Source organism: Caretta caretta, chromosome 6 (assembly GCF_965140235.1).
Source record: "Caretta caretta isolate rCarCar2 chromosome 6, rCarCar1.hap1, whole genome shotgun sequence".
Lineage (NCBI taxonomy): Eukaryota > Metazoa > Chordata > Testudines > Cheloniidae > Caretta > Caretta caretta.
The window spans coordinates 63,377,407-63,402,142 of NC_134211.1; the positions used below are offsets into that span (position 1 = coordinate 63,377,407).

The following is a 24,736-nucleotide window of genomic DNA, read 5'->3' on the forward strand; positions in this document are numbered from 1 at the left end:
CATGCGAGGAAGACACTGACAAGGAACAAATATGATTTCTGGAGATCAATCAGGAGAACATGTTAAATTTAGACAAACATGCAAGAGCAACGTTTACTAATTATGGTGACCAATCCTCTCAGTGCACTTTCTTAGTCAGATGATGCTGTAGCCTCTGCAGCAGGACTGATGACAATACTTGTAACAGTTCCTGATCTGCAAAATGTCTACTCGGTTTGATACAAAAACCTGAGCTGAATTTTCCACAAAAACATGATGTAAACTACATGAATCAAGAGGGTATTGCATGGTGGCAGGAGATGGGAGACTGCATCACAGTTTACGTTCTTCACTTAAACAGAGTATGGTAAGAATATTGATATCAGAAGTTAAGGTATTACCTGCTAGAAAGCGTTAATGAATTATTTGATGCATCTCCCCAGAGGATCTTCCCATTAGTAGTACAGATAGGGTGTTAGCTGGCAGTTTAGTCTGCTCTGGGCATTGATACCTCAACCCATGCAGTGTAGCAGTGGAGTTCTTCCACCCCCATCAAGTACACAACTACAGTGGTATGGTCTGAACTGATCCAAAATATTGTTGCTATGGGGAAAAGAACTACGAGCTGCAGAACAACTTCCCAATGATGTTAGGTGTATGGGAGAAAAAACAAAGTGGCTTTTTTGCAAATTGTACTTCGAATACATGAATTTTCTAGAGCTGAAAATTGTCAGAATAAATAAATGAAAGGAGGCTTGGGCTGGAGAGTTCAGCGACCCACTGGAGAGGAGTGGCAGAATACACAGCACCTGAGCTTCCTGCATCTCCAAGAACCTAGAGCCCTTATTTCTCCCATCATAGCCCTGAAGCAGCGATCAGTTTTATGTAGTTGGAAGAAGGCTCTCTCGATAATCCTTTTAGCCATTCATAGCAGAAGATGTAGCAGTAGTTTTTCAACTCCAAAGGTGTTCTCCAGTCAGCTGTACAGCTAAGCAGTTAGTGTTAATAGGCCAAAGATTTAAAATGCTTTGTTTTGTGAACAGCTGATTGTAGGAGGCAGCTCTGAGATTACATGGAGAATACTATTTCGATATCATAATAGTATAAAACTTGCTATTTGGCTTCCCAAGCCAGCAGCCAAAAGTTTGTTTCAGGAGCAAGGGACTCACAAGAGAATCTTAGATCAGTCAGAGAAAGCTGGGACTTGGGGGAGAATTCACGCCTGTTCTACAGCCACTTTGCTACCTATAGTGGCTCAACGGCCCCCAGGGAATTCTCCTGGCACCAAGGGGTCTCTGGCTCTGCATCCCCCTGTTCCCACAGGAGTCCTTGGCTCAGAGGATGTTCTAGAGTAGAAATGGTCATGGACTTGTTACAGCAGCCGTAGCCAGCATCTGAGCCCAAACCAGCCCCAGCAAACCCAGGATCTGGGAGGCACAAACCACCTCCCATTGTCTGGCTCTGCACCAGCACAGGGATGAATCTAGACTCAAGAGAGCAAGAATGCAGAGAAGGTATTATTTTATTATTTATTTTTATCTTTGTATCGGACTCCTCATGCTGAAGAAGCCATAGTCTTTGGAAACGATAGGGAAAAAAAAAGTTGTGTGCGAATTAACTTTATTTAGTTCCTCTGGTGAGCAATCATTCTTTAGCTACCATAGTTAAGCCCCAATGTGTCTTCTCAAAGTGACCTGCAAAAGGAAAAAGGGCTTTTTTTTTGCACTTTTTTATTATGTATAAAGGCCTACAAGGTTTTCCTTCCAACTTTTTCACATTAGAAATTCAAGTCCTGTCTATGCTGGAAGAAATTACTTCAAAACTAGTGCAATGTTGCCCTCATAAGAGCAAAGACTGAAAGCTAAACAAATGAGGGGAAGGGATTTTTAGTCACTATTTAGCAAAAATGCCTTTTCTCTAAAATGTTACAGACCCAACACCTTCACCCCTTCAGCTGAAGTGGTAGAGCTCCCAATGGAGCAACAAGATGAAGGAAGACCAGACTTGACATTCCTGATTATTCTAAGTTTAAAGAAAACTAGGAAAAAAAAGCCACCTTAAAAAAAGGTTTCAGGCCCTTTACCCATAAAGTAGCAAGAAAGGACAAGCCCTATTTAAAAAAAATCCTCTGCAATCACCTTAAAGAAAGCTACATTCTATGCAGCATCCCTGAAAGACAGTCTTCCAAAACACAATGTGTCGCAGAACTTTTAAAATACATTTTTGGGGCCTCAAAAGGACACTTATCCCTCTAACTAAATTAGTATACTGAGCAGAATGTTCAAGCACTGTTTGTTTCCTCGATAGTTTACTTTGTTTATAAATACATTAAACCTTTCAACAGATAAAGGTGAGCCCCACTCATGGCAATCAGAGCCCCTCAATATTAAAGAACTGCCAGTTCTAGTATAAATGTAAGAGTGGTTCTGGCAACACCACTATAAACATGATGTTCTTTGTCACCACATGACCCATTAAGTAAAGTATTTAAGAATTTTAGTTGTCCTTTTAAATTGTGCGTTACTTTAACCAGCATACACTCCTTCCAGACTGTTCAGTCCTACGTGTTTCAAAGATTTTTTTCTTGCATACCACATAGCTTTATACTAACAAACCTTTTCCTTTTACACTCCAAGTGGAAAGATTTTCACCAGCAATAAGTATAAATCCTGGGCGCTCTATCAAAGCCATAAGCACTCAGTCCAAGAGACCCATCAACTTTGTTTACAGACCTTGTTGTTTTGCAGCACTTAGGAAAAAGTTTGCTCATATGAAGCTATACACTATGCAACAGAAAATCTTTCAGAGTTCAGTCCACGTACTCCTTCCAATCCCTGTTATACAGCACACTGACCAGTAGGATTTAAATTACTCTAAAGTGCTTTACAAGTCAGATAAGAAGTCCAGTACACATAAGATTTAACTAAAGAGCATTCATTTTATTTTCCACTAAGTCTTTTGTCTCAATGACATAACTAATAGTTGGACATCCTGCAGAAGGGCACATACAGTGAATCTGGTGAAGCATATGAACAGCCCTAGGGGGTTGAACAAAAGTAGGATTATTAGCTAACCAGAAAGAAAGTTAAATCCCTGCCAAAGATGTTACATTTTCTTCTTCATTTACACTAAAAAGAGGGTTTCAAACTGAACAAAATCCTTGCATCTCTAACAATACATTCAGTCCTGACTAGTTTAACAAGATGACAACAGGATGACTATAATACAAAACTTCTACTACTGTACACACCTGTTGTCCAGCCCTCCCCAAGCCCCATAATGAGGCTGCCCCATTATTTGCTTGCTTGCTGAGCCTGCCTGCGGAGGAGGACGTAGATCTTCTCCTTTATCCAGTCTTTATTGTAGGGTTGGTATGTCTGAGTGTCAGCACGGTAACTAGGGAAAGAAAAAAACGGTTAATGTAACATTGCTTTGTCCTTTGGTTTTACATTTCAGAAGAGGCTTAACAACTGTTTGTAAAGCTCACAAAGTGTGTGAGATAGCAAAGTAATTATCCATGTTTTACAGACAGATAGCTGAAGCCTAATCATGCTTCCATTTGACTGAGTGGAAATTTTAGCTGAAGTAACCTTGATCAAGTTACACAGCAAATCAGTTGAAAAGCATGGAACAGAACCCAGATGTTTCAAGCACCAGTAACTACTAGATCACATTCTCTCTCTTTTACATTAAAATTCAGGAAAATGATTTTCCTCCATCTACAGAAAGTAGAAAGTGAAGAGAGAAAGCCTTTAAAAAGTGTTTAACACCTCAGAATTTGAGAATTGTACACAAGTCATGAAACATTTTTAAAAAATCAAAATGCTGGTCCTCCTTGAATTTAAGAAACAGCAGGCAAGGTATTAATTTTCAAACATTAAATAAGTGAGAAATTTGGAATTTAAGACCACAGATTTTCTACTTGTGCTTATAATCTTTAAACCAAAGATCTTCAAGTCATGTGAGGCTTTATAGAGCTCTTAAGTGTTTTCTTCATTCTCCCTAACAAAAGATCAAAGCCAAGAGAATAAGGAAGCAGCTCCAGCCAGCAACCCATTCACATATCATCTGGCAATGAGAGTCTAGATCCCAGAACAAGCACGCTCCCCAAAAAAGAAGGCTGCGATCTAAGCTCTCACACATTCATTCTCTCTTTACAAGTCAGGGATTACAAATTTATTTGAGCTCATTTACTGTATAAAGTAACACAAAGTTCATCACCAAGCTCTTGACAGACCCAGGAAACATTATATTAAAACACTGCCTCCACTGCTGCCAGTCCTAGCTACTTATAGCAAAAGCAACTCAGCAAGCTGATGCATGAAGGGAGGTATCTGTGTAGATGCAGTACTAAGATTTGTCCCTTCATGCCCAGTTTTAATACTTAAATCTGGGATGTGCCTTTTAAAATATACAGTGCCTGACCTGGATACTCCAAGAAAGTGTGGTGTAATAGGATTAACAGAACATCTCTGAACACAATCCTTTTTACCCACGTGACAAGGACAAGAAAGGGATCATTAGCATTAAGCCGTGGATGAGCCAAAAATTAAGATCTGTAATGCCATTTGATTCAGTCCAAGATATTTTAGAGGTTTTACAGAACAAACAGAAAAAAAAAAATCTCACCAAAGACCTTTAAAAACCCAGCAAGACTGTGACAAGTGTTTCAGTATCTCTATGCAATTGTAATAGATACATTCAGGATAAGTTACTAGGTTTTTACTAATTCTCAGAGCACTAAATGTATCTTTAAGAATCAGTAACTAAAGCTGCATTGAAAGATCCGGTATCAAGCAGCATAGGGATTTGTGTAGTCAAACTGTGCACAGTACATTACATGCTAAGTATGCCATCTGGTGGGAAACTATAAGCTAAAACAGAATTTGGCTCAAACACACTTTGGCCTTACTAGGTTTGACTAGGCTCCTGATTTAAAAAACATAACATTGTATTAGAAAACTGAGGCTCCTTTTTAAAAACAAGGATCATATCATTAATCTGTCAGAGGGGAAAACAAAATATAGCATGATTGGTCAACCCTGCACCACCCCAATACTGCTGTAGCTGGGGATCAGGCACAGCAGGGGGAGAACTCAAGGACAAGATAAAACTTCCAAAACTAGTATTAAGTGATCTTTTCATCCTTCTCGTCAATGACTTTGGCTGATGAATCTGAAGGGGTAAGGAATCCAAAGCCTGCAGGCTCTTTTCTGACTTCTCAAAATAATACGTCATAAAAACAAGTAATTGTATGAGAGAGGTAGGCACCTATTAAAAATAGCTTCACTGTGGCTGGATCAAGTTTTATAGAAGACTTACAGACCTGCACACATACTACACTCCGTAACTTCCTATAGTAGTTATCCAATGCTTTGACAATCCTTTTACAGTTAACTTCTACTCTGATTATGAAGAGCAGTTGCGCCCATGTCAGTTGAATAAACAGAAAAAGGTAGTTTAACTGAATGTTAGACTTCTTGTCTTATTCTACAAAATTTAAGGATGCAAGTCAAAAAGTAGCTGAATATTTATGGTATGAAAACCAGCTGTTAATTGCCAGAAGTGCTGAGATTTAAATTGTATTTTCCAGAGCAGAACAGTAGGGGAAATGGGTCTAGTCACCCACAGGTGTAGGAAAGCATGCAGAACTTACAATGCCATCTTGAGCTGCCCTCATCTTTTATATACAGAGGAGAACCCTGGAGACTGCAGGTGAGATTCTCTAGGTGACTTAAGACCACAACTGTTACTGAGAATCAATGGAACTTGTGTTCTTAAGTCCCTTAAGTAATTTTTTTTTTTAATATCCCACCCCGCATTTCTAACGTGCAATGCTCTGTCTTGATCCAGGTAAATTGACTACAGCGTACTCCACTTTAGGAAAGTTAGGTGCAGCCTGTAGGCTCCCTAGCACATTGCCAATATGGTCCTCAGTAGAGTAAGATTTACCAACACTGTGGCCTCTTCAGAAACAAACCATGCTAGACAAGCTTTAGTAGCATTCGGAACTCCAGTACAAAGTTTTCTTATGAAGTTTTTGTTAAATGAGGGATCAAGCACTAGTTCTGGGCAGTTTATAATGCAATTTGTAATCTTACTGAAATGTGTTCGGGTACAAATACCTGAACTGTTATAAGCATTATTGTGGATAAAATCTGAAATGGAACTGTCAACTTCAAAGCTATGTGTACTTACTCTCAGACAAATGTTATGTCCCAGTGCAACTCTTGCTAAGGGTGATATGGAATGCCAGTCTGTTTTATGGAACACTGCTGCCTCACCAACACAGCTAGTTACACTTCACAGAATATAAAGAGCATTTTAAACGGAAATGACACACATTTCTGGTAAGCAACTGATAGGTACAGGTGAGAATGGAAAATATTATAATATTGTCAAGTATTATATCACTGATTTTGTACACAGGCTTAAGTGATTCCTTGTTACTTTTAAAACCGCTGTTTTCCCAAAATGGGAGGGAAGCCATCCCTTCATCTGCAAAATAGGATGGGTGTTTTGAAGTACTACCTTCCATACAGCAGAATAGTACTTACACAAGACAACTGAGGTCTGCCAGGTCATCAATAAAATCAAACAACTGGCTGATGTCATATGTAATGGATGGGCTGTTGGGATTCATTCTCTTCAGATGTTCTTCATACATTTTACAAACTCCTGCAGAGAGATAAGAACTTTCAGAACCATCAATAATGGCATTAAAAGGCTAGTGGTTTCAGTTTGCCACAAGTTCCTTCTGGTATTAAAGTTATAGGCAACAATAAAGTTTATAGAAGCACATTTGGAATGGGAACATGCAGATGCTATAGAATTGTTTTAAAAGACAATACCACTCAGCTTTAATATTTTATTTCAATTTTACAATGTTGACTAGTTCTCCTAATTGTTTGTACAGAACCCAGAACACACTGATGTGGGAAATGGGTCGCTATTATTTACACCTTTTTAAGGTATCACAGTTAAGGAAGTACTGTCAAATAGTTCAAGAACATATCTTATGAAGTAGTGAGAAGTGTCTTCTGGATTTTAATTCTACACTTAGTTCAAGGCATAATTTTACAAAAATGTACAATATACTTGTTTTTTACTGAGTACACAGGTCAAATATTTAGAATTATCTCATTGCTGGTTCGAAAGCAGCAAAGTTGACAAATCCTAGCAACAGAGCTGTACACTTGCCTGCTGTGCAACAGGATCAGACATCAAACAAGGAAGTAAATATTCTCAAATGGAGCAATGGACTTTCATACATAACAGGCAGAAAGTCACTTTTCCAAATGTAAAGAGATCAGATTACAGCAGGGGTGAAAATATGATTATTGCACTTTCTAAAAAACCCACAAGAGTTCAATATTTTATACATTAATTTAAGATTCCTCTAAGCAGCAAATCAACATTTCCCATCTTGGAAGAAAAAGTCTTTTAGAATTTTTTTTTGGTGAGCAAAGAATTATCTAGCTGAGGAAAACTTTAATGCTGTTGGTACAATAAGATAATTCTTGATGTTAGAGAGTATAAGAACTAATGTGATATATCAATTTTTTTAAATGTTAACCCAGTCAACTCTTCTTTATATTGTGTTAAAGTAAATTAAATTAAACACCCAAATTGCTTCATGTATGGTTATGCAGTCTGAACAGTCAGGTTCTATGTCTCACAGAGCCTGGTCCTGAAGTGCTGAACACTCATTCTATTGACTTGAATGAGAGATGAGTGTGCTTAGCACCTCAGATAATGATGCCACCAGTGAATCCATATAAAATCAGCCCAATTTACAAATAAAACATTTTCTTCCATCTAGCCTGCAAACCAGTGTGTGTCTGAAAGTCAAACTGGTTTCTTTCTGGCTCACATACTCCTAGTAGCAGAGTTTGTAATTAGTATTTATTCAGTTGATTATGTGCAAAACAATGGGATCTAGATTACCGCTCATAGCAGTATTTGCTTTGTAGGGATTAATAGTTAGAAAATTGGGATCTGATCCTGCAATGAGATGCACACAGGCAGACCACTTGCACAGTGCACATCTCATTACTGACTAAGGCCCTGAAACTGCAAAGTCAGAATAGAACTCTGAATAAATACAGGAAGATTTGTGAAGCAACAAAGAGTCTTTTTGAAATAACTCTTTCGCCCCTTGCAGCAAACTGTTACACCTATAGGGCACTTTTTGCCAAGTTATTTTTATACCTTTTTAATTTAAGGAAACGTGTTCAGAATGGATTCTCTCAGCAGGTGAAAGTTTGGAAAAAATAATCAAACTAAACTGGCCTTAACAAGAAGAGATTGTCTAAAGCATCTTCATCCCAGAGACAGCAATGCTTACCTTCCATGCACTCATTCACCGATTCATAGTCGGCATATGTTCTCCCTTCTGGCCTCTTAGTAGGCTGAACAAGCAAAATTGTGTGAGACTGCACAAAAACAAGACAGTGACTCAGACTTAAAAATACTCATTAAATACACAAAGACTAAACTGAAGTTTAGAAGACCAACCCATAAGACACAAATTCAGCTGTATTTCTAGTAATCAGATCTTATATACTTGTAACATATAAATCTTACTGTCTAAAGGAGAATCAGAGTAAGAGTCTTAAAATCACTTTGCATTTCTTTCTAAAAAAATCCTATGAGGCCTATAGTACAGAAAACAAATGTCACATTATACCATGAATTAGAAACTGAAAAGAGGACTGCCTCGTGGCACTGTTTTGGCCAGCAATTTTTTCTTCCAATCACAGTTGAGACTTGTCAATGTACACACGTGCTTCTCTCTTAGATAACAATCTTGTATTATTTCACACTCAAATGCACTGACTGCATTCAAGAAATAGTATGCAAGGCCCAGGCTGTTCCATTGTAAATACAACACCAGCGTAACAAAAGAAATGAGAATTAAAAAAAACCTACTATATTGGAGATTATATTGATTTGCTTATTCCACTGTAAATGCTGGCAGTTACTGGTTTTGTTTTAATACCCTAAATGATGGAAAACCAGGGTGGAATCAAACTTTCATTTCACTAACATTAAAAATCTCACCTCAAGGTGAAAAGCCAGCACATGAAACATGAGACTGAGTATTCACCATCAGTTACAAGTGAACACAAAGTTCCACAATTCTAGTCTGCAGTTAGCTATTCAAGGATGAATGCATTTTAATTTCTAGGACCTTCTAGCTCCTTGCACCTTTCTCCAAAGCACCTGATACTGTCCACTCTAAACACGGTACTGGACAAGATGGAACTTTCATCTGATCTGTTATAGCAAGTCCTACTATGTTCCTGTTAGGACTTTTAAAAATGGCTTTAATTACCACCTTTTAATTACCAAGCAAAACATGTTTAACATAGTGCAGAAAGCCAAAGTACTAAGGCTCAGACATCAGCATCTACTCAGTACGCAGGCAGAAAGGCTTCTACCAACTATAGATTAGCTCTCAGCACATGACTAAGATGCTGCACCCATAGTGAACAGTGGACATCGGGGAAGCAGGAGATAGAAAGAGGGCAGGGCCAGAGCACTGATATAAGTACAATCAAGTGAATGCAGATTCTGCGGAAAAGGACCTAGGGGTGACAGTGGACGAGAAGCTGGATATGAGTCAGCAGTGTGCCCTTGTTGCCAAGGAGGCCAATGGCATTTTGGGATGTATAAGTAGGGGCATAGCGAGCAGATCGAGGGACGTGATCGTCCCCCTCTATTCGACATTGGTGAGGCCTCATCTGGAGTACTGTGTCCAGTTTTGGGCCCCACACTTCAAGAAGGATGTGGATAAATTGGAGAGAGTCCAGCGAAGGGCAACAAAAATGATTAGGGGTCTGGAACACATGACTTATGAGGAGAGGCTGAGGGAGCTGGGATTGTTTAGCCTGCAGAAGAGAAGAATGAGGGGGGATTTGATAGCTGCTTTCAACTACCTGAAAGGGGGTTCCAAAGAGGATGGATCTAGACTGTTCTCAATGGTAGCAGATGACAGAACGAGGAGTAATGGTCTCAAGCTGCAGTGGGGGAGGTTTAGACTGGATATTAGGAAAAACTTTTTCACTAGGAGGGTGGTGAAACACTGGAATGCGTTACCTAGGGAGGTGGTAGAATCTCCTTCCTTAGAGGTTTTTAAGGTCAGGCTTGACAAAGCCCTGGCTGGGATGATTTAACTGGGAATTGGTCCTGCTTCGAGCAGGGGGTTGGACTAGATGACCTTCAGGGGTCCCTTCCAACCCTGATATTCTATGATTCTATGGTATGTAGCAGGGTTTTAAGTTACTCCTACTGCCAGCCAGAAGTAGTAGTTTGCTTGAATTGGCTCAAGAACTTCACTTAAATGAATGTCATAGTAGCATTAGCCCTTACAGAAGTGCTTCAAATATATCCTCCTCCTCACCGGCAGCTGTTAGTCAGCTACCAAAGCACTAATCAGTAGGCTTCCTTCAGTGTAGTTCACTTTCACATGAAAGTAACAAAACACTAGGATTATCATCTCTTTTTGCATTTCACTCAGTTTAACCAGTGAAGCAGTACAGATCAATTTCACTTTCTTTTCCTAACATATAAAGAGGGCTCTGGCTTCCAAGTGCTACAAGAAAACATTTGAATAAAAAAAAAAAGCTGTTTAATGGCATTATGTTCCACAAAGTCAAGGTAGCGGCTCTTTGAATAAGAGTTTATATTGATTAAAAAGTGACCTGCAAAGGATTTTTTAAAAATTGGACTTGACTCTCCCCACGTGTGATGTATACAAGCCTTTCACTCCCTTTGGGGATTTCATTTACACTAGTTCTCCTGTCATCACAGACTTTTCCAGCCTACAACAAACCTCGAATTTCTGGTGTATAAACAAACGGAAAACGCATCGTGAGAAAACCCGCCTGGGCCCACGTGTGCAGCACAGAGAGCCAGACAAAGCCACAAGCCCAGTCACGGCGCGTGCAGCTCGGTCACCCTAAGGCTAAAACCCCTGCCCCAGGGGCCAGCTGCCTGGGCAGACACGTGCTGGGGCTGTGGGTGAGGAATCTACTCGCGTGGATAAACACGGGCCTTCGCCCCTCCCTGCGCAAGGAGCAGCCGAGGGCTGGAGATGTCCGCTGGGGAATCAGGGCCCCTCCTCCACCGCGGATGGGGAAAAAAACTGCCGCCCCCGGGTGCCGCGTGAGGGTCCCCGTGATCTTGCCCCGCGCGAGCCAGACTCGCCCCCGCCCCTCCCCCCGCGGAGCTCGTGCGGTCGGGAAGAGGCGGGGTCTGTATCCCGCTCGGTCCCCAGCCCTGGAGCGGGGGGCGGGAGGAGACACGCGGCTGGGGACTCCGCCAGGCCGCAGCGCTACGTCGCCCTCAGCAGACCTATTCCCGCCACCACTACGTCGCGGCCCGACCGACCCAGTTCCTCCCCGCACCCCGGGATCCCCCCCTCCTCACCATGGCGACTCGTTCTCCACAGCCCCGCTGACTGTGACGGTCCCGAACTAACAGTTCCCAACGGTCACCCACAATCCCCTGCACTAACCGGAAACACTCCACCAACCGCCAACCAGCCCTTAGTTCCCGACCATAGACATCACGGGACCAGACCAGAGCGCCTCCAGGGCGAGAGAGGAACTCTCGCGAGAATATCACAAGGCAAAGCGTCACCGGCGTTGCATATGCCGGAAGGGGCACAATGGCGCCGTTCTTTGAGACTTTAGTAGTCATCTTTGAAAGGGGCATCGTGTCCTATCAGAGGCTTTGTGCCTCTCGCCCCTTCCAAGATGGTCCCTTAGCGATTATTTGTCCGCCATCTTGGAATCAGGCGGGAAGTGGCGGCAGAAAGTGAGTCACGTGAGAAAGCCCCTCCGTTCCAGCCCCCCCCGCTGAGGGGAGGCTCAGGCGGCTAACCCGGAAGCTGCTCGCGGGAAGGGGAAGTGTCTGACTGCGGAGCTGCCACTTGGCCTCCATGGCAGCCGCGGGGGACGCCGGGCGCAGAGGGGAGCCGGAAGCCTGAGGGACCGAGCTCCCCGCGGAACCGCTCCGCGCCCGCCTCCGCCAATCCGCTGAGACCAGGGGCCAGCAGGGGAAGGCGAAGGCGTTGCCGGCGTCTCCCTGCGGCCGGTAGGAAGGGCCGGGCTCCCTCCCCGCTGAGTCTCGGGGCGAGCGGCCTTTCTGTTGCCCCTGGGGCTGGTGTCGTCTGTGAGCGGGGTGGGCCCTTCTCTCACCCGGGCGAAAAGGTGCCCCCTGCCCCCGGGCTGTGGGAGAGAAAGGGCCTTTCCGCTCCCCCAGGGGTGGCCTAATCCCCTGGGGCCCTTGAGAGGGGAGGCGGCGAGAGGGAGAGAATCGTGGGATCCCAGCTGCTGTTGACAGATCCAGGGATCAGGGCCAGGAAAGCCGGGTGTCTCTCTCACACACTTAAGCTCTTGGGGGAGGGAGGGAGTTTGTGGCACCACCGGGGAAGAGGCGCCTCTGACCTTCATGACTCTGCTGGAGCCGCAACACCTGAACAAGTTGAAAAACTACATGTACTAAAAGCTGGAAAAGTTGAATTTCACTTTAAGCGAGTGGACAAAAAGCAACAACATGGATGATTTCATGTCCATCAGTTTGCTGTCTCTGGCTATGCTGGTTGGCTGTTACGTGGCAGGGATTATCCCCTTGGCAGTTAATTTTTCAGAGGTAAGCAGGTTCCACCAGACTGTCCATCCCTTGTCATGCAAGAATCTTGGGAATGAGAGAGACAGACACTTATCAACTCGTCTAGCTCGTCCCCTTGGGGCTACTGCTGGCTTGTTACCAGTGACAGTTTAAATTAGGGAGATTTCAAAAGAAACATTAAGTGAAATATTAAATCTTATTCAACAGTACAGAATCTGTGATGAATGTAAAATGTATTTTAAATTGCTTTAAAATGAATCCTACAATTAATTTGGAACTGCAGATCTGAACCTCTCATTGCCAAAGTAGAACAAAGACTCTGCATGAGTAGGAGGGAGGTGGCAGAAGCTTGATGTTTCTTTTTCAAAATGGTTTTAGATTATAAACTCTTGAAGGCAGTGACTGGTTTTTACTATATGTCTGCATAGTGTCTGGGTAAGGCTTTTAAAAACACTAGTACGAATAATAAGAGAAATTCTCTACAAAACTCAATGTTTCCCTCTTTAATTTTCCACAATAATATTCCAAAACCTTCATCATGGTTGCTCTCCCTGTGCCAAAAGAAAATTGGGTTTGATTACTTCTAGAGTTCACAAAAATCTTCTGAGCATTATGTAATCTATTTTGATACTTATATGGTCCACATTACTGAAGTATTTGAGGGAGATGGGGTGATTTAATAACCCACTGTTCTCTCACCTCTTATGAGCTGAATCTCATATCTTCACAGTTCTCCATTGTTCAACAGTGACCCCACCTCTCCCAGTCCCCCAAATAGTTTGTTTTTATATTGGGGTAGCACCCAGAACCCCCAGTTAGGACTGGGGCCCCATTGTCTTAAGTGTTTTACAAACAATAAAAGTTCCTGCCACAAAGAGTTTATGATATAAGTATAATATAGTGTTAGGAGCCTTATCCTTGATAAGGCACATTAAGTACACAACATTGATTTGGGGGTTTACATGAATGAAGACTGTCATAGAGACATTAAGATGAAGGAGTATCTTCTGGAGGAGAGAGAGAAACTTCTTTTATTAAATAAAACACACGTTAGGCACTAACGGATTTCTTCCCATAATTAAATGTTTAATGCTTGGCTCTGAGTTCCCTTTTTGCTTTAGATATGATGTATATCAGTGGCATTACACTTTTTTTATTTGTGATTGTAATAATGGAATGAGTAAACGAAAGGGGGAGTTTAGAAGTGAATGTGATATTGAAAGTTTGTAGAGAAAATGTCTTAATAGGAATTATGGCCAGCTCATAGTCTCATTAGCAAGGTAGCATTTTATGTATTAGCAGTAATGGTTTAACTAGTAAATCCTTTCCTCATTTTTCTTCCTTTGCTTGTTACAAGAATTTGGCCTTTCTGGAATATTCACTAACCTGGTGTGCAAAAATATTGAGTTTATTTCCCTTTGTTCAAGGTTTAATTCCAAACTGTAATCCTGGGGTTCTAAACTAGATTAGTTTAGGGGTGAAATTACCTTTGCTTAGAATGTTGTGAGATGTGGGTGCAGACAGTCTCAAAAGAAGGTTCCAAAGTCTGTATAACTACAGATTTTTAGTGAAGCAGTTTGTTTAAGGGATGGTTTAGTGAATTGTTAACTGAAAATCTGTTTACCTAATTAATTTTCAAATAAGGACAAGTCAATTTAGGCCCAAATTCTTTTTAACTTGACTGACATGAAGACACTCTTGTGACTGCAAGAAAACAGTGTGGATTTTATGGTTCTCTTGTTCTGTGCATATTTTACAGTAACTCCTCGCTAAAATGACAGGTTTCAGAGGAACAGCCGTGTTAGTCTGTATTCGCAAAAAGAAAAGGAGTACTTGTGGCACCTTAGAGACTAACCAATTTATTTGAGCATGAGCTGTGGCTCACGAAAGCTCATGCTCAAATAAATTGGTTAGTCTCTAAGGTGCCACAAGTACTCCTTTTCTTTCCTCGCTAAAAGTCGTCCCGGTTAAGGTTGTTATGTTGCTGATCAGTTAGGGAACATGTTCGTTTAAAGTTGCACAATGCTTCCTTATAACATTGTTTGGCAGCCGCCTACTTTGTCCACTGCTTTCAGGAACAACAGCCCGTTGCAGCTAGCTGGTGGGGGCTTGGAACAAGGTTAGATCGGCAGCCCCCCATCCGCTACCCTAAGTTCCCTGTACAGCAGCCGCCCAGAAGGCTTCCAATTGCCCGCAGTTCAGCCCTCCCCCCGCTGCCATGTGCTGCTCCTGCCCTCTGCCTTGGAGCTGCTCCTCGGAGCCTCCTGCTTGCTGTGCAGGGGAGGAGGGAAGGGGGGGGCCTAATGTCAGGATGTCCCCCTCTCCCCTACTCCTGCCCCCTGCTTACCCTTTCTCCATATAGAGCAGGGTGGGGATAGGACAGAGCTCAGGACAGGGAGAGACCAAGACTGCAGTTGCTGTCTCAACTTCCTGATCTTTTTAAAGGCAATGTACTTAGAGTTTGGTCGGCATACTTAAAGGGGCAATGCACATCTCTCTCTCTCCTACACACAGGGTGTGTGTCTCTCTCTCTCTCTGTCTGCCACGCTGTCTCCCCTCCCTCCATTTGTGCTGCCTTGTGGAGTGTGAGGCTACATTAACAACGAGTTAACCCCTTGAGGGCTCAGCCAAATGCTAGTTCATCATTTAGCAGTAAGGCATTCCCTGGGAAATATCCCACCCTCTTCCACCCTCTAACTTCACCACCTCAACCAAGCTTCACAATCATCATTGCTGGGTACAGTATTAAATTGTTTATTTAAAACTTATACTTGGTGTGTGTAGGTCAGGTCTCCGCTACTGGTGCTATAGCTCTCCTACTGTAGCACCATAGTGTAGACCCTTCCTACAGCAATGGAAAGGTTTTTTCTGTTGTAGGTAATCCACCACCCTCGGTGGTGGTAGGGTAGGTCCACAGAAGCAGTCTGCTGTCAAACTAGCCATGCATCCACACTAGTGTTTGGGTTGGCATAACTATGTGATTACCCCCTGAGGGAGCGACGTAGCTATGCCTGTCAGAATTTTAAGTGTAGGCTAGGCCTCAGAAACATGTTTAAGCTAAATTATATAAGTCACTCTTAAAATGAAATGTGTGTCCACATGGTGGTTTCCATTAGTTTATCTAAACCGGTGTACATTTGTGTGTGTAGGTAAGACCCTAATGTGGCTAATCTAATGATTCTGATTGCAACATGTTTGTGTTGTGAGGTGTCACTATACATTATTAGTTTTCATGAAATTACTTGTTCTCTGGTATTTTTTTTTCACTTTGACCTCTGACTAGCTGATGATTATATTTTAAACAAATAAGTTGTTAGTTTCATCACGAACTAGCACTTGGCCTTGTTATGTATCAAATTAGGATGATGGTGACTGCTTTTTCACTGCAGTTTGCTAATTGTTTAAGAAAAACTAAACTTTTGCAGTGACCTCTTTGTAGTTGTGTAGAGAGTAGAATACCTTTTTATAGTCCATTGCAATTTTTATTTAATCCTTCTAGTCAGACTTTCAGATCAGTATAAGGGCCATGGTAAATTTTTTGAAGAAGTGTCATAAAACAGTTGGGGTCATTCTGCATTTATGCATCTCCTGATCACACTTCTTTTCTTTTTTTTTTTTTTAAATCAAGCTGACATAAACTGTGTACTGGTGCTTTTGAGAGCTCCTTTGTTATTTTTGACTATTACAGTGCCATAATTCAAGCTTTCCTTTAAATAAACCCTTTTAATGATTTTCATGACTTCTGTTTAAACCTACCTTGGGGATTGAATCCCTTCTGTAATGTGAAATTTTAGATGCTTGCAAAACAGGAATTTCACTACTTACTCCAGTTTTAATCTTTTACTAGAATTCATATTCATTTTTTTAATGTGAAAAGTTCAAGCCCTGGCAAGGTTTTAGGTTTTTTTACATGGGTCCATCTATAGTAATTTTCACTTGTGCCATTTTTTTAAAATTAAGTCCATTTGTCTGATGGTATGTTGCTGGAGAGGGGTCTTTAAAACAGAGTTGTACTCAGGAAAGTGTAGTTAGGACAACTTCTTGCACATAAGAACGGCTATATTGGGGTGGACCAATGGTCCATCTAGTCCTCTAGCCTGTCTTCTGACAGTGGCCAATGCCAGGTGCTTCAGAGGGAATAAACAGAACAGGTAATCATCAAGTGATCCATCCCATCGTCCACTCCCAGCTTCTGACAAACAGAGGTTAGGGGTATGTCTACACTACAAAATTAGGCCGATATTATAGAAGTCAATTCTTAGAAATTGATTTTATACAGTCGATTGTGTATGTCCAGACTAAGCGCATTAAGTCGGCAGAGTGCGTCCTCACTACCGTGGCAAGCATCGACTTATGGAGCAGTGCACTGTGAATAGCTATCCCACAGTTCCCGCAGTCTCCGCTGCCCATTAGAATTCTGGGTTAAGCTCCCAATGCCTGATGGGGCAAAAACATTCACGGGTGGTTTTGGGTACATGTCGTCAGTCACCCCTCCCTCTGTGAAAGCAACGGCAGACAATCGTTTCATGCCTTTTTTCTGTGTGGATGCCATACTGCTTTCAGCAGATGGTGCAGTAGGACTGCTAATCGTCGTCATCCACTGCAAGTCTGCTCTGCTGCTGTTGTCTCAATAGCGAATTTCTCCATGTTGTCTGTCATGGGCTCCCGGGTACGTGTGTTCTTCCTCGGGAAACGTGCGCAGTGCTAACTGTCGTCCTCCACCACTTCTGCTGTAACTCCACCTTGCAGGTCCTCTCGTCGTTCTCTATAAATATCTATTCTCATGTCATCCATTGTCAGGCACTGCTTCCATTGCAACTCTGCTCTCCTGCAGACGCCATACCATGGCAAGCATGGAACCCGCACAGATCACCACGGCAGTTATGAGCAGTGTAAATACCTTGCGCATTATCCTGCAGTATGTGCAGAACCAGAACCTGCAAAAGCGGGCAAGGAGGTGATGGCAGCGTGGTGACGAGAGTGATGAGGACATGGACACAGACTTCTCTCAAAGTACGGGCCCCAGCAATTTGGACATCCTGGTGGCAATGGAGCAGGCTCATGCCATGGAATGCTGATTCTGGGCCTGGGAAACAAGCACAGACTGGTGGGACCGCATAGAGTTGCAGGTCTGGGATGATTCCCAGTGGCTGTGAAACTTTCGCATGCGTAAGGGCATTTTCATGGAACTTTGTGACTTGCTTTCCCCTGCCCTGAAGCGCAAGAATACCAAGATTAGAGCAGTGCTCATAGTGCACAAGCGAGTGGCAATAGCCCTGTGGAAGCTTGCAACACCAGACAGCTACCGGTCAGTCGGGAATCAATTTGGAGTGGGCAAATCTACTGTGGGGGCTGCTGTGATGCAAGTAGGCAGCGCAATCACTGAGCTGCTGCTATCAAGGGTAGTGACTCTGGGAAATGTGCAGGTTATAGTGGATGGCTTTGTTGCAATAGGATTCCCTAACTGTTGGGGGGGCGATAGACGGAACACATATCCTATCTTGGGACTGGAGCACCTTGGCAGCCAATACGTAAACCGCAAGGGGTACTTTTCAGTGGTGCTGCAGGCACTGGTGGATCACCGACATCAACGTGGGATGGCCAGGAAAGGTACATGACGCTTGCATCTTCAGGAACTCTGGTCTGTTTGAACAGCTGCAGGAAGGGACTTACTTTCCAGACCAGAAAATAATTGTTGGGGATGTTGAAATGCCTATATGTATCCTTGAGAACCCAGCCTGCCCCTTAATGCCCTGGCTCATGAAGCCATACACAGGCAGCCTGGACAGTAGTCAGGAGCTGTTCAACTATAGGCTGAGCAAGTGCAGAATGGTGGTAGAATGTGCATTGGACATTTAAAAGCGCACTGGCACAGTTTACTGACTCAGTTAGACCTCAGCGAAACCAATATTCCCACTGTTATTACTGCTTGCTGTGCGCTCCACAATTTCTGAGAGAGTAAGGGGGAGACGTTTATGGCGGGGTGGGAGGTTGAGGCAAATTGCCTGGCCTCTGATTATGTGCAGCCAGACATCAGGGTGATTAGAAGAGCACAGGAGGGCACGCTGTACATCAGAGTAGCTTTGAAAAACCGTTTCATGACTGACCAGGCTACGTGTGACAGTTCTGTTTGTTTCTCCTTGATGAAAACTCGCCCCCTTGGTTCACTCTACTTCCATGTAAGCTAACCGCCCTCCCCAGTTCCATCACCACTTGCAGAGGCAATAAAGTCATTGTTGCTTCACATTCATGCATTCTTTATTAATTCATCACACAAATAGGGGGATAACTGCCAAGGTAGCCTGGGAGGGGTGGGAGAGGAGGGAAGCACCGGGTGGGGTGGTGGATGAGGAGAGGAGGGAAGGACAAGGCCAGGGCCACATTGCACTTCAAAACTTATTGAATGTCAGCCTTCTGTTGCTTGGGCAATCCTCTGGGGTGGAGTGGTTGGGGGCCCGGAGCGGGGGGCCCCCCACCGCGTTCTTGAGTCTCTGGGTGAGGAGGCTGTGGAACTTGGGGAGAAGGACGGGCGGTTACACAGGGGTTGCAGCTGTGGTCTGTGCTTTTGCTGCCTTTCCTGCAGCTCTACCAGATGCCGAAGCATATCAGTTTGATCCCCAAGTAGCCTCAGCATTGCATCCTGCCTCCTCTCATCACGCTGCCGCAACCTCTCATCTTGCTCGTCCCTCCTGTCCTCTCATTCATTTTCTGTTTCCTGGACTCTGCCATTGTTTGCCTCCACGCATTCTTTCAGTGCGGGAGGACTGCATGAGCTCAGAGAACATTTCATCGTGAGTGCATTTTTTTTCGCCTTCTTATCTGCACTAGCCTCTGGGACAGAGCGTTGAAATATTTGCAACTGCTGGAGGAAAAAAAGGGAGAGCAGTATTTAAATAGACACAGTTTAGAGAACAATGAGTAGACTCTTTCACGGTGAACCAAGCTGTTAATATTACATAGCTTTACATATTACATGTGCTTTTGGTACAAGGTCGCATTTTGCCTGCTTACATTGAGGGCCTGCTGGTTTGGTGTGAGAGATCACACACGCAGGGCTGGGCAACAGAATTCGGCTTCCAGGCAGCCATTGTAAACCACAGTCTTTCAGCTTCTTCAACCTCCATAACATGTGGGAATGGTTTCAAACAGCAGCGCCGTCCTTTCCCATACCAAGCACCTCTCCCTACCGCGTGACTAATATCAGGGAAGATCCCTGCCAGCCAAACACAAACAGCTCAGCGTGAACGGGCCCCCCCTCCACCGTTTGGCTAAAAGCAGGGAGGATTTCTTTTCAGCCACAGGCAAACAGCCCAGCAGGAAAGGCCACCTCTGAATGTCCCCTTAATAATGTCCCTGGCGGATTTCCGCTCCATTCCCAGACATGTTAACAGACTTATCCAGTAGCTGTACTGGCCGCGAATGCATCCCAAGTCTTCAGGGCAAATTAATCATTAAACATGCTTGCTATTAAAACATGTATTATATTTACAAAGGTACACTCACCAGAGGTGCCTTCTCCGGCTTCATGGTCCGGGAGCCCGCCTTGGGAGGGTATTGGCTCCAGGGTGATAAACAGTTCCTGGCTGTCGGGGAGAACGATTTCTCCACTTGCCTGTTGTGTGCTGTCGTCCTCCTCCTCATAGTCTTCCTCGTCCCGTAAATCCTCATCCCTGTTGCGTGAGACTACCACCTTGGAGATTTTTTCAAATATATTGGCATTTCGTCTTTTGAAATGGAGTTCTGATAGCGCGGATTCATCTCCCCTTACAGTGATCAGATCCAGTACCTCCCGTTCGGTCCATGCTGGAGCTCTTTTGCGATTCTGGGACTGCATGGTCACCTCTGCTGATGAGCTCGCCACGCTGGGCAAACAGGAAATGAAATTAAAAAGTTCCCAGTGCTTCTCCTGTGTATCTAGCCAGTGCATATGAGTTGAAAGTGCTGTCACAATGGAGCACTCTGGGATAGCTCCCGGAGGCCAGTACTGTTGAATTGCTTCCACACTACCCCAAATTTGACCCAGCAATGTCAACTTCAGCGCTAATCCCCTCGTCGGGCAGGAGTACAAAAATCTATTTTAAGAGCCCTTTAAGTCAACAAAAATGGCTTCTTCTTGTGGACAGGTGCAGGGTTAAATCGATCTAACGCTGCTAAATTCGACCTAAACTCATAGTGTAGACCAGGGCTAGGGCACACTCAGAACATACTGTTGCATCCCCGACCATCCTGGCTAATAGCTATTGATGGATCTATGTTCCATGAACTTATCTAGTTCTTTTTTTGAACCCAACTATTGTTTTGGCCTTCACAATATCGTCTGGCAATGAGTTCCACAGGTTGACTGTGCACTGTGTGAAGAAGTACTTCCTTTTGTTTGTTTTTAAACCTGTTGCCTATTAATTTCATTGGATGACCCCTGGTTTTTGTGTTACATGAAAGAGTAAATAACATTTCCTTATTCACTTTCTCCATACCAGTAAAGATTTTATAGACCTCTATATTCCCTCTCAGTCATCTTTTCCAAGATGAAAACTTTATTAATTCCAAGCTTATTAATCTCTCTTCATACGGAAGCTGTTCTATGATAGCTCAGTGGTTTGAGCATTGGCCTGCTAAACCCAGGGTTGTGAGTTCAATCCTTGAGGGGGCCGTTTAGGGAACTGGGGCAAAAACTGGGGATTGGTCCTGCTTTGAGCAGGGGGTTGGACTAGATGACCTCCTGAGGTCCCTTCCAACCCTGATATTCTATGATATTCTATTCTATACCCCTAATCATTTTTGTTGCCCTTCTCTGTACCTTTTCCATTTCTAAGGTATCTTTTTTTTGAGATGGGGCAATCAGATTTGCACACAGTATTCAAGATATGGGCTTACCATGGATGTATGTAGAGGCATTATGATATTTACTGTCTTATCTATCCCTTTCCTAAAATGGTTCCTAACATTGTTAGCTTTTTTGGCTGCCACTGCACTCCCTACATATCTGAGTTATGTACATTTGTTTTTGTTACTGTTACCACTGCTATTCAGCACCAGTATCATCTATAGGTGAACAAGCTATATTGCATATTGGTTCATTCACCAGCAGCAGTCCTACAACCTAGGTGTCATTTTCATCTCCATCCTCTCTAAACCTGCACATGTAGGCAGCATTCAAATCCTGCCTTATCTCCCTCTATAAAATCTCTAAAATCCTACCCTTTTCTCTCTGCCCATGCTGCTAAAACTTCCATCCAAACCCTCTTCATCTGCTGCCTTGGCTATAGAACCCACCTTCTCTCTGGCTTTCCTGATAACCATTTTGCTCCCCTCAGCTCTATTTAAAATGCAGCTGCTAATCTTCCTGGGTCGTCATTCTGTTCATGTGGCTCCCCTCTCTGAAATCACCTACTCGTTTCCCTCTTTGCTGCCACATCAAATATTGACTTCTGATTCTTAGTCTTACCCTTCACAATTTAACACAGCTGAATTGATCCTCTCTTGATTTGTGTGGTGTCCATTTTACTGTCAGTGTCCGCCTTGGTTATCCTTTTGTCCACTCCTCCCATGAAGACTTTTGGGCTTTTTTTTTTTTTTTTTTTAAGTATGCTGTTACTCATGCATTGAGTACATTCTGAATTGGTTCGTAAAGACACTACTCTGTCCTCATTCAAATATGTCATCAGGACTTCTCTTTAGCACAGTGTCTGGGGAAGCTGCTAGCTATGTTGCTCATAAGCTAGGTAGATGGTCAGTAGGTACCTCTGAGATGTCTTCTCCCCCGCCCCCTTTTTTTAAATATAACTGTCAGCTATTTAGCTGTGTCTGGGTTATCTAATAACTATTCCCCTTGTCTACTTTCTCCATTCCTTCTGGTTGCCTCACTTGTTGCATCTCTTGTCATTTAGATTGGAAGTTTTTTGGTATTAGGACCATTTTTTTACACTTTGTACTGTGGTTAGCACAAGATGTGAAACGCATTTGGAGATGAGGAGGGCAAATCCCCTTATACAGCTATGATCAATGGGCAGAGAGAAATTCAGGGCTATATATTCCTAATAATTCAGAGCAGAATGCCCACTCTTGTCAATGGGAGGTTTGCACAGGGTTCAAAGGGAGCATGTGGCCTTCATATAGTAACTCAACATATTATTTATTAGCTGTTTAGTGCCTTGTTACATTAATCACGCATTGAGGCAGTATGCTCCCTTTTAGGCCCGCTGCTATTCCTGATTTGTTAATTTTCCTTTCTTATCCTCCATCCTCTCTTTCTCTCCCTCTTCCTTGTTTTTGTGAGTCTTCTCTGTTTTTTCCTGTACATTTCCTTGCCGATAGCAACCTTCAGTTGCCTCCAGCATGGGGCTTTCAATCCCAGCTCCTTCCCAGTCCATCTATTAAAATGATCAGCAATTAACAGTTAATGTTGACATTGAAATGTCATGATTGGGGTGTAGAGTTGACACTCTAGATTAATAGAGAACAGAGGATTTCCCCCTACATTGTTGTTTCAAACTGGATTCAGGCAGACATCACTTTATCAGTTACACTCTGTTTATGTTTAGAAAGTTATCTCTGCATCCATGAAGTCTAGAAATTTCCTTTGTTTTTTAAATGAAAGCTGAGTTTCTGCACAGTCTGGATATATCCTGCAGGCTTTATAAATACACCTTGCTGGCCAGGTGTATATTTGACACCCTGGTCTATTACAGTTGGGCTCCTGATTCTGATCAGGGTTTTTAGGTGCTACCATAATTCAAAAAATAAGTTATAAAGGGTATTTTTTACTCTGTTTCTATAATCTAGCCTCATTAAAGAGCAATAGTCAACAAGTTGTACACTGTATTAATAACAGGTTTCAGAGGAACAGCCGTGTTAGTCTGTATTCGCAAAAAGAAAAGGAGTACTTGTGGCACCTTAGAGACTAACCAATTTATTTGAGCATGAAGTGAGTGTAGTATATCTCTGCACATGTATTTAACCAATTATATAGCTGAACATACATTTATTCAGATTTTTAATTTTTATATTTTTATTGCATTAGAAAACAGTGAATGTTACATTTCTTTACTAGATGATTAAATTTTTGCTTCTGATTTGTGTCAATCTGCATTTGGATGGAAATTGGAATTCAGTTAAAATTCACAAACGGCATTTTAATTGTTTTTATTAAATAAAACTACTGTAAATATGATGCATACATAAAGTTTATCAAAATGTTTTGTATTTAAAACTAACTGATTTATTAAACTATATTATCTGTATTTAGTGAATTGAACTTATTATTTCTGGTCATCACATCCTTCAAGATTTTAGAACTAGTAGATCTCACCCTCTTGCACCTCATTTGTATTCACAAGCTTCCTTGCTTTTCAACTCCCAGTTATGTTCTTAACATTGAATTAATTAGTCATCGAACTGAGCTAGTTGAATAAACTGAAATGAAGAAAATACTCTCTCTGTACCTGCAGAAGAGGATAGTTCTGTCAAAAGTTGGTTTAACACTTCAACAGACTGGTTCCAGGTGCTTAGCCAATGACTTCAACCAGTTCAGTGGTTTTACTTTCTTTAATACTTCAGCAGCAAATGTACTTCTTGAATATTTTTTATTTAATCTAAATTATTTTAATAGATTATGGTAAAATTAGGCCTTTATGTCAGCTATCGTAATTTCAAATTTAGTTTTAAATAGGTTTAGTTTTAAAGAGAAAAATGTATTTAAATAAAATAATCCAATTATATATTTTTTTAAAAAGCATTGTCTTCTATCCACCCTACTTTGTCATTCAAAGTAACAAATCTTATGAAGCACTGAGTTGTTGAGCAGAACTGCATGAAGTAAGTTTACTCCATCGTAAAGTAAGTAGTGTGTGTTAAATAGTGTTTGGCAGTGTATGCAGAAAAAGCTCAGAAGTGAGTCTATGGATGACAAATCTCACTTAACACTGGATTAAAGTAATCTCTAAAACATTGCAAGGGAAACATGCATTGCATCCATCCTACCTTGATCTGTGGATCAGGAGCTATAATTTCTTATGCTACTGGTCTTTTCAACACTCTTGAGCAAAAATATTGATCCCAAATGTTAAAGTTCTTGGTTTTTGTTGGGGAATAGGAGAGGTTTTTTTTCATTACTAAAGAG

General features: G+C 42.4%; 2 protein-coding genes across 6 annotated transcripts in view; one reads left to right on the forward strand and one right to left on the reverse strand.

The window, feature by feature from the left end:
• Positions 1 to 1,483: 1,483 nt before the first annotated feature.
• On the reverse strand, positions 1,484 to 11,715 carry ERH (ERH mRNA splicing and mitosis factor). 2 transcript variants are annotated; one of them, XM_048855875.2, is made up of 5 exons: positions 11,413 to 11,715; positions 8,327 to 8,414; positions 6,537 to 6,657; positions 3,230 to 3,375; positions 1,484 to 1,673 (listed from the first exon to the last, which is right to left on the reverse strand). In XM_048855875.2, the coding sequence occupies exons 1-4, from the start codon at positions 11,698 to 11,700 to the stop codon at positions 3,273 to 3,275; spliced, it is 600 nt and encodes a 199-aa protein (XP_048711832.1). In that variant the 5' UTR covers positions 11,701 to 11,715; the 3' UTR covers positions 1,484 to 1,673; positions 3,230 to 3,272. The 2 variants fall into 2 exon arrangements, with proteins under 2 accessions (XP_048711832.1, XP_048711831.1); XM_048855874.1 differs by lacking the exon at positions 1,484 to 1,673 and having other exon boundaries at positions 2,898 to 3,375.
• A 56-nt stretch (positions 11,716 to 11,771) lies between these two features.
• Positions 11,772 to 24,736, forward strand: part of SLC39A9 (solute carrier family 39 member 9) — a 46,271-nt gene continuing 33,306 nt past the window's right edge. For 3 of the 4 annotated variants that reach the window (XR_007357412.2, XR_007357411.2, XM_048855871.2), the window contains exon 1: positions 11,845 to 12,639. Coding sequence is in view for 1 of the 4 variants with exons in the window: in XM_048855871.2 (XP_048711828.1) it covers positions 12,544 to 12,639 (96 nt within the window). In the remaining 3 variants the exon portion in view is untranslated. Of the gene's footprint in view, positions 12,640 to 24,736 lie in introns of all 4 variants that reach the window. The other variant, XM_048855873.2, reaches the window with a different exon arrangement.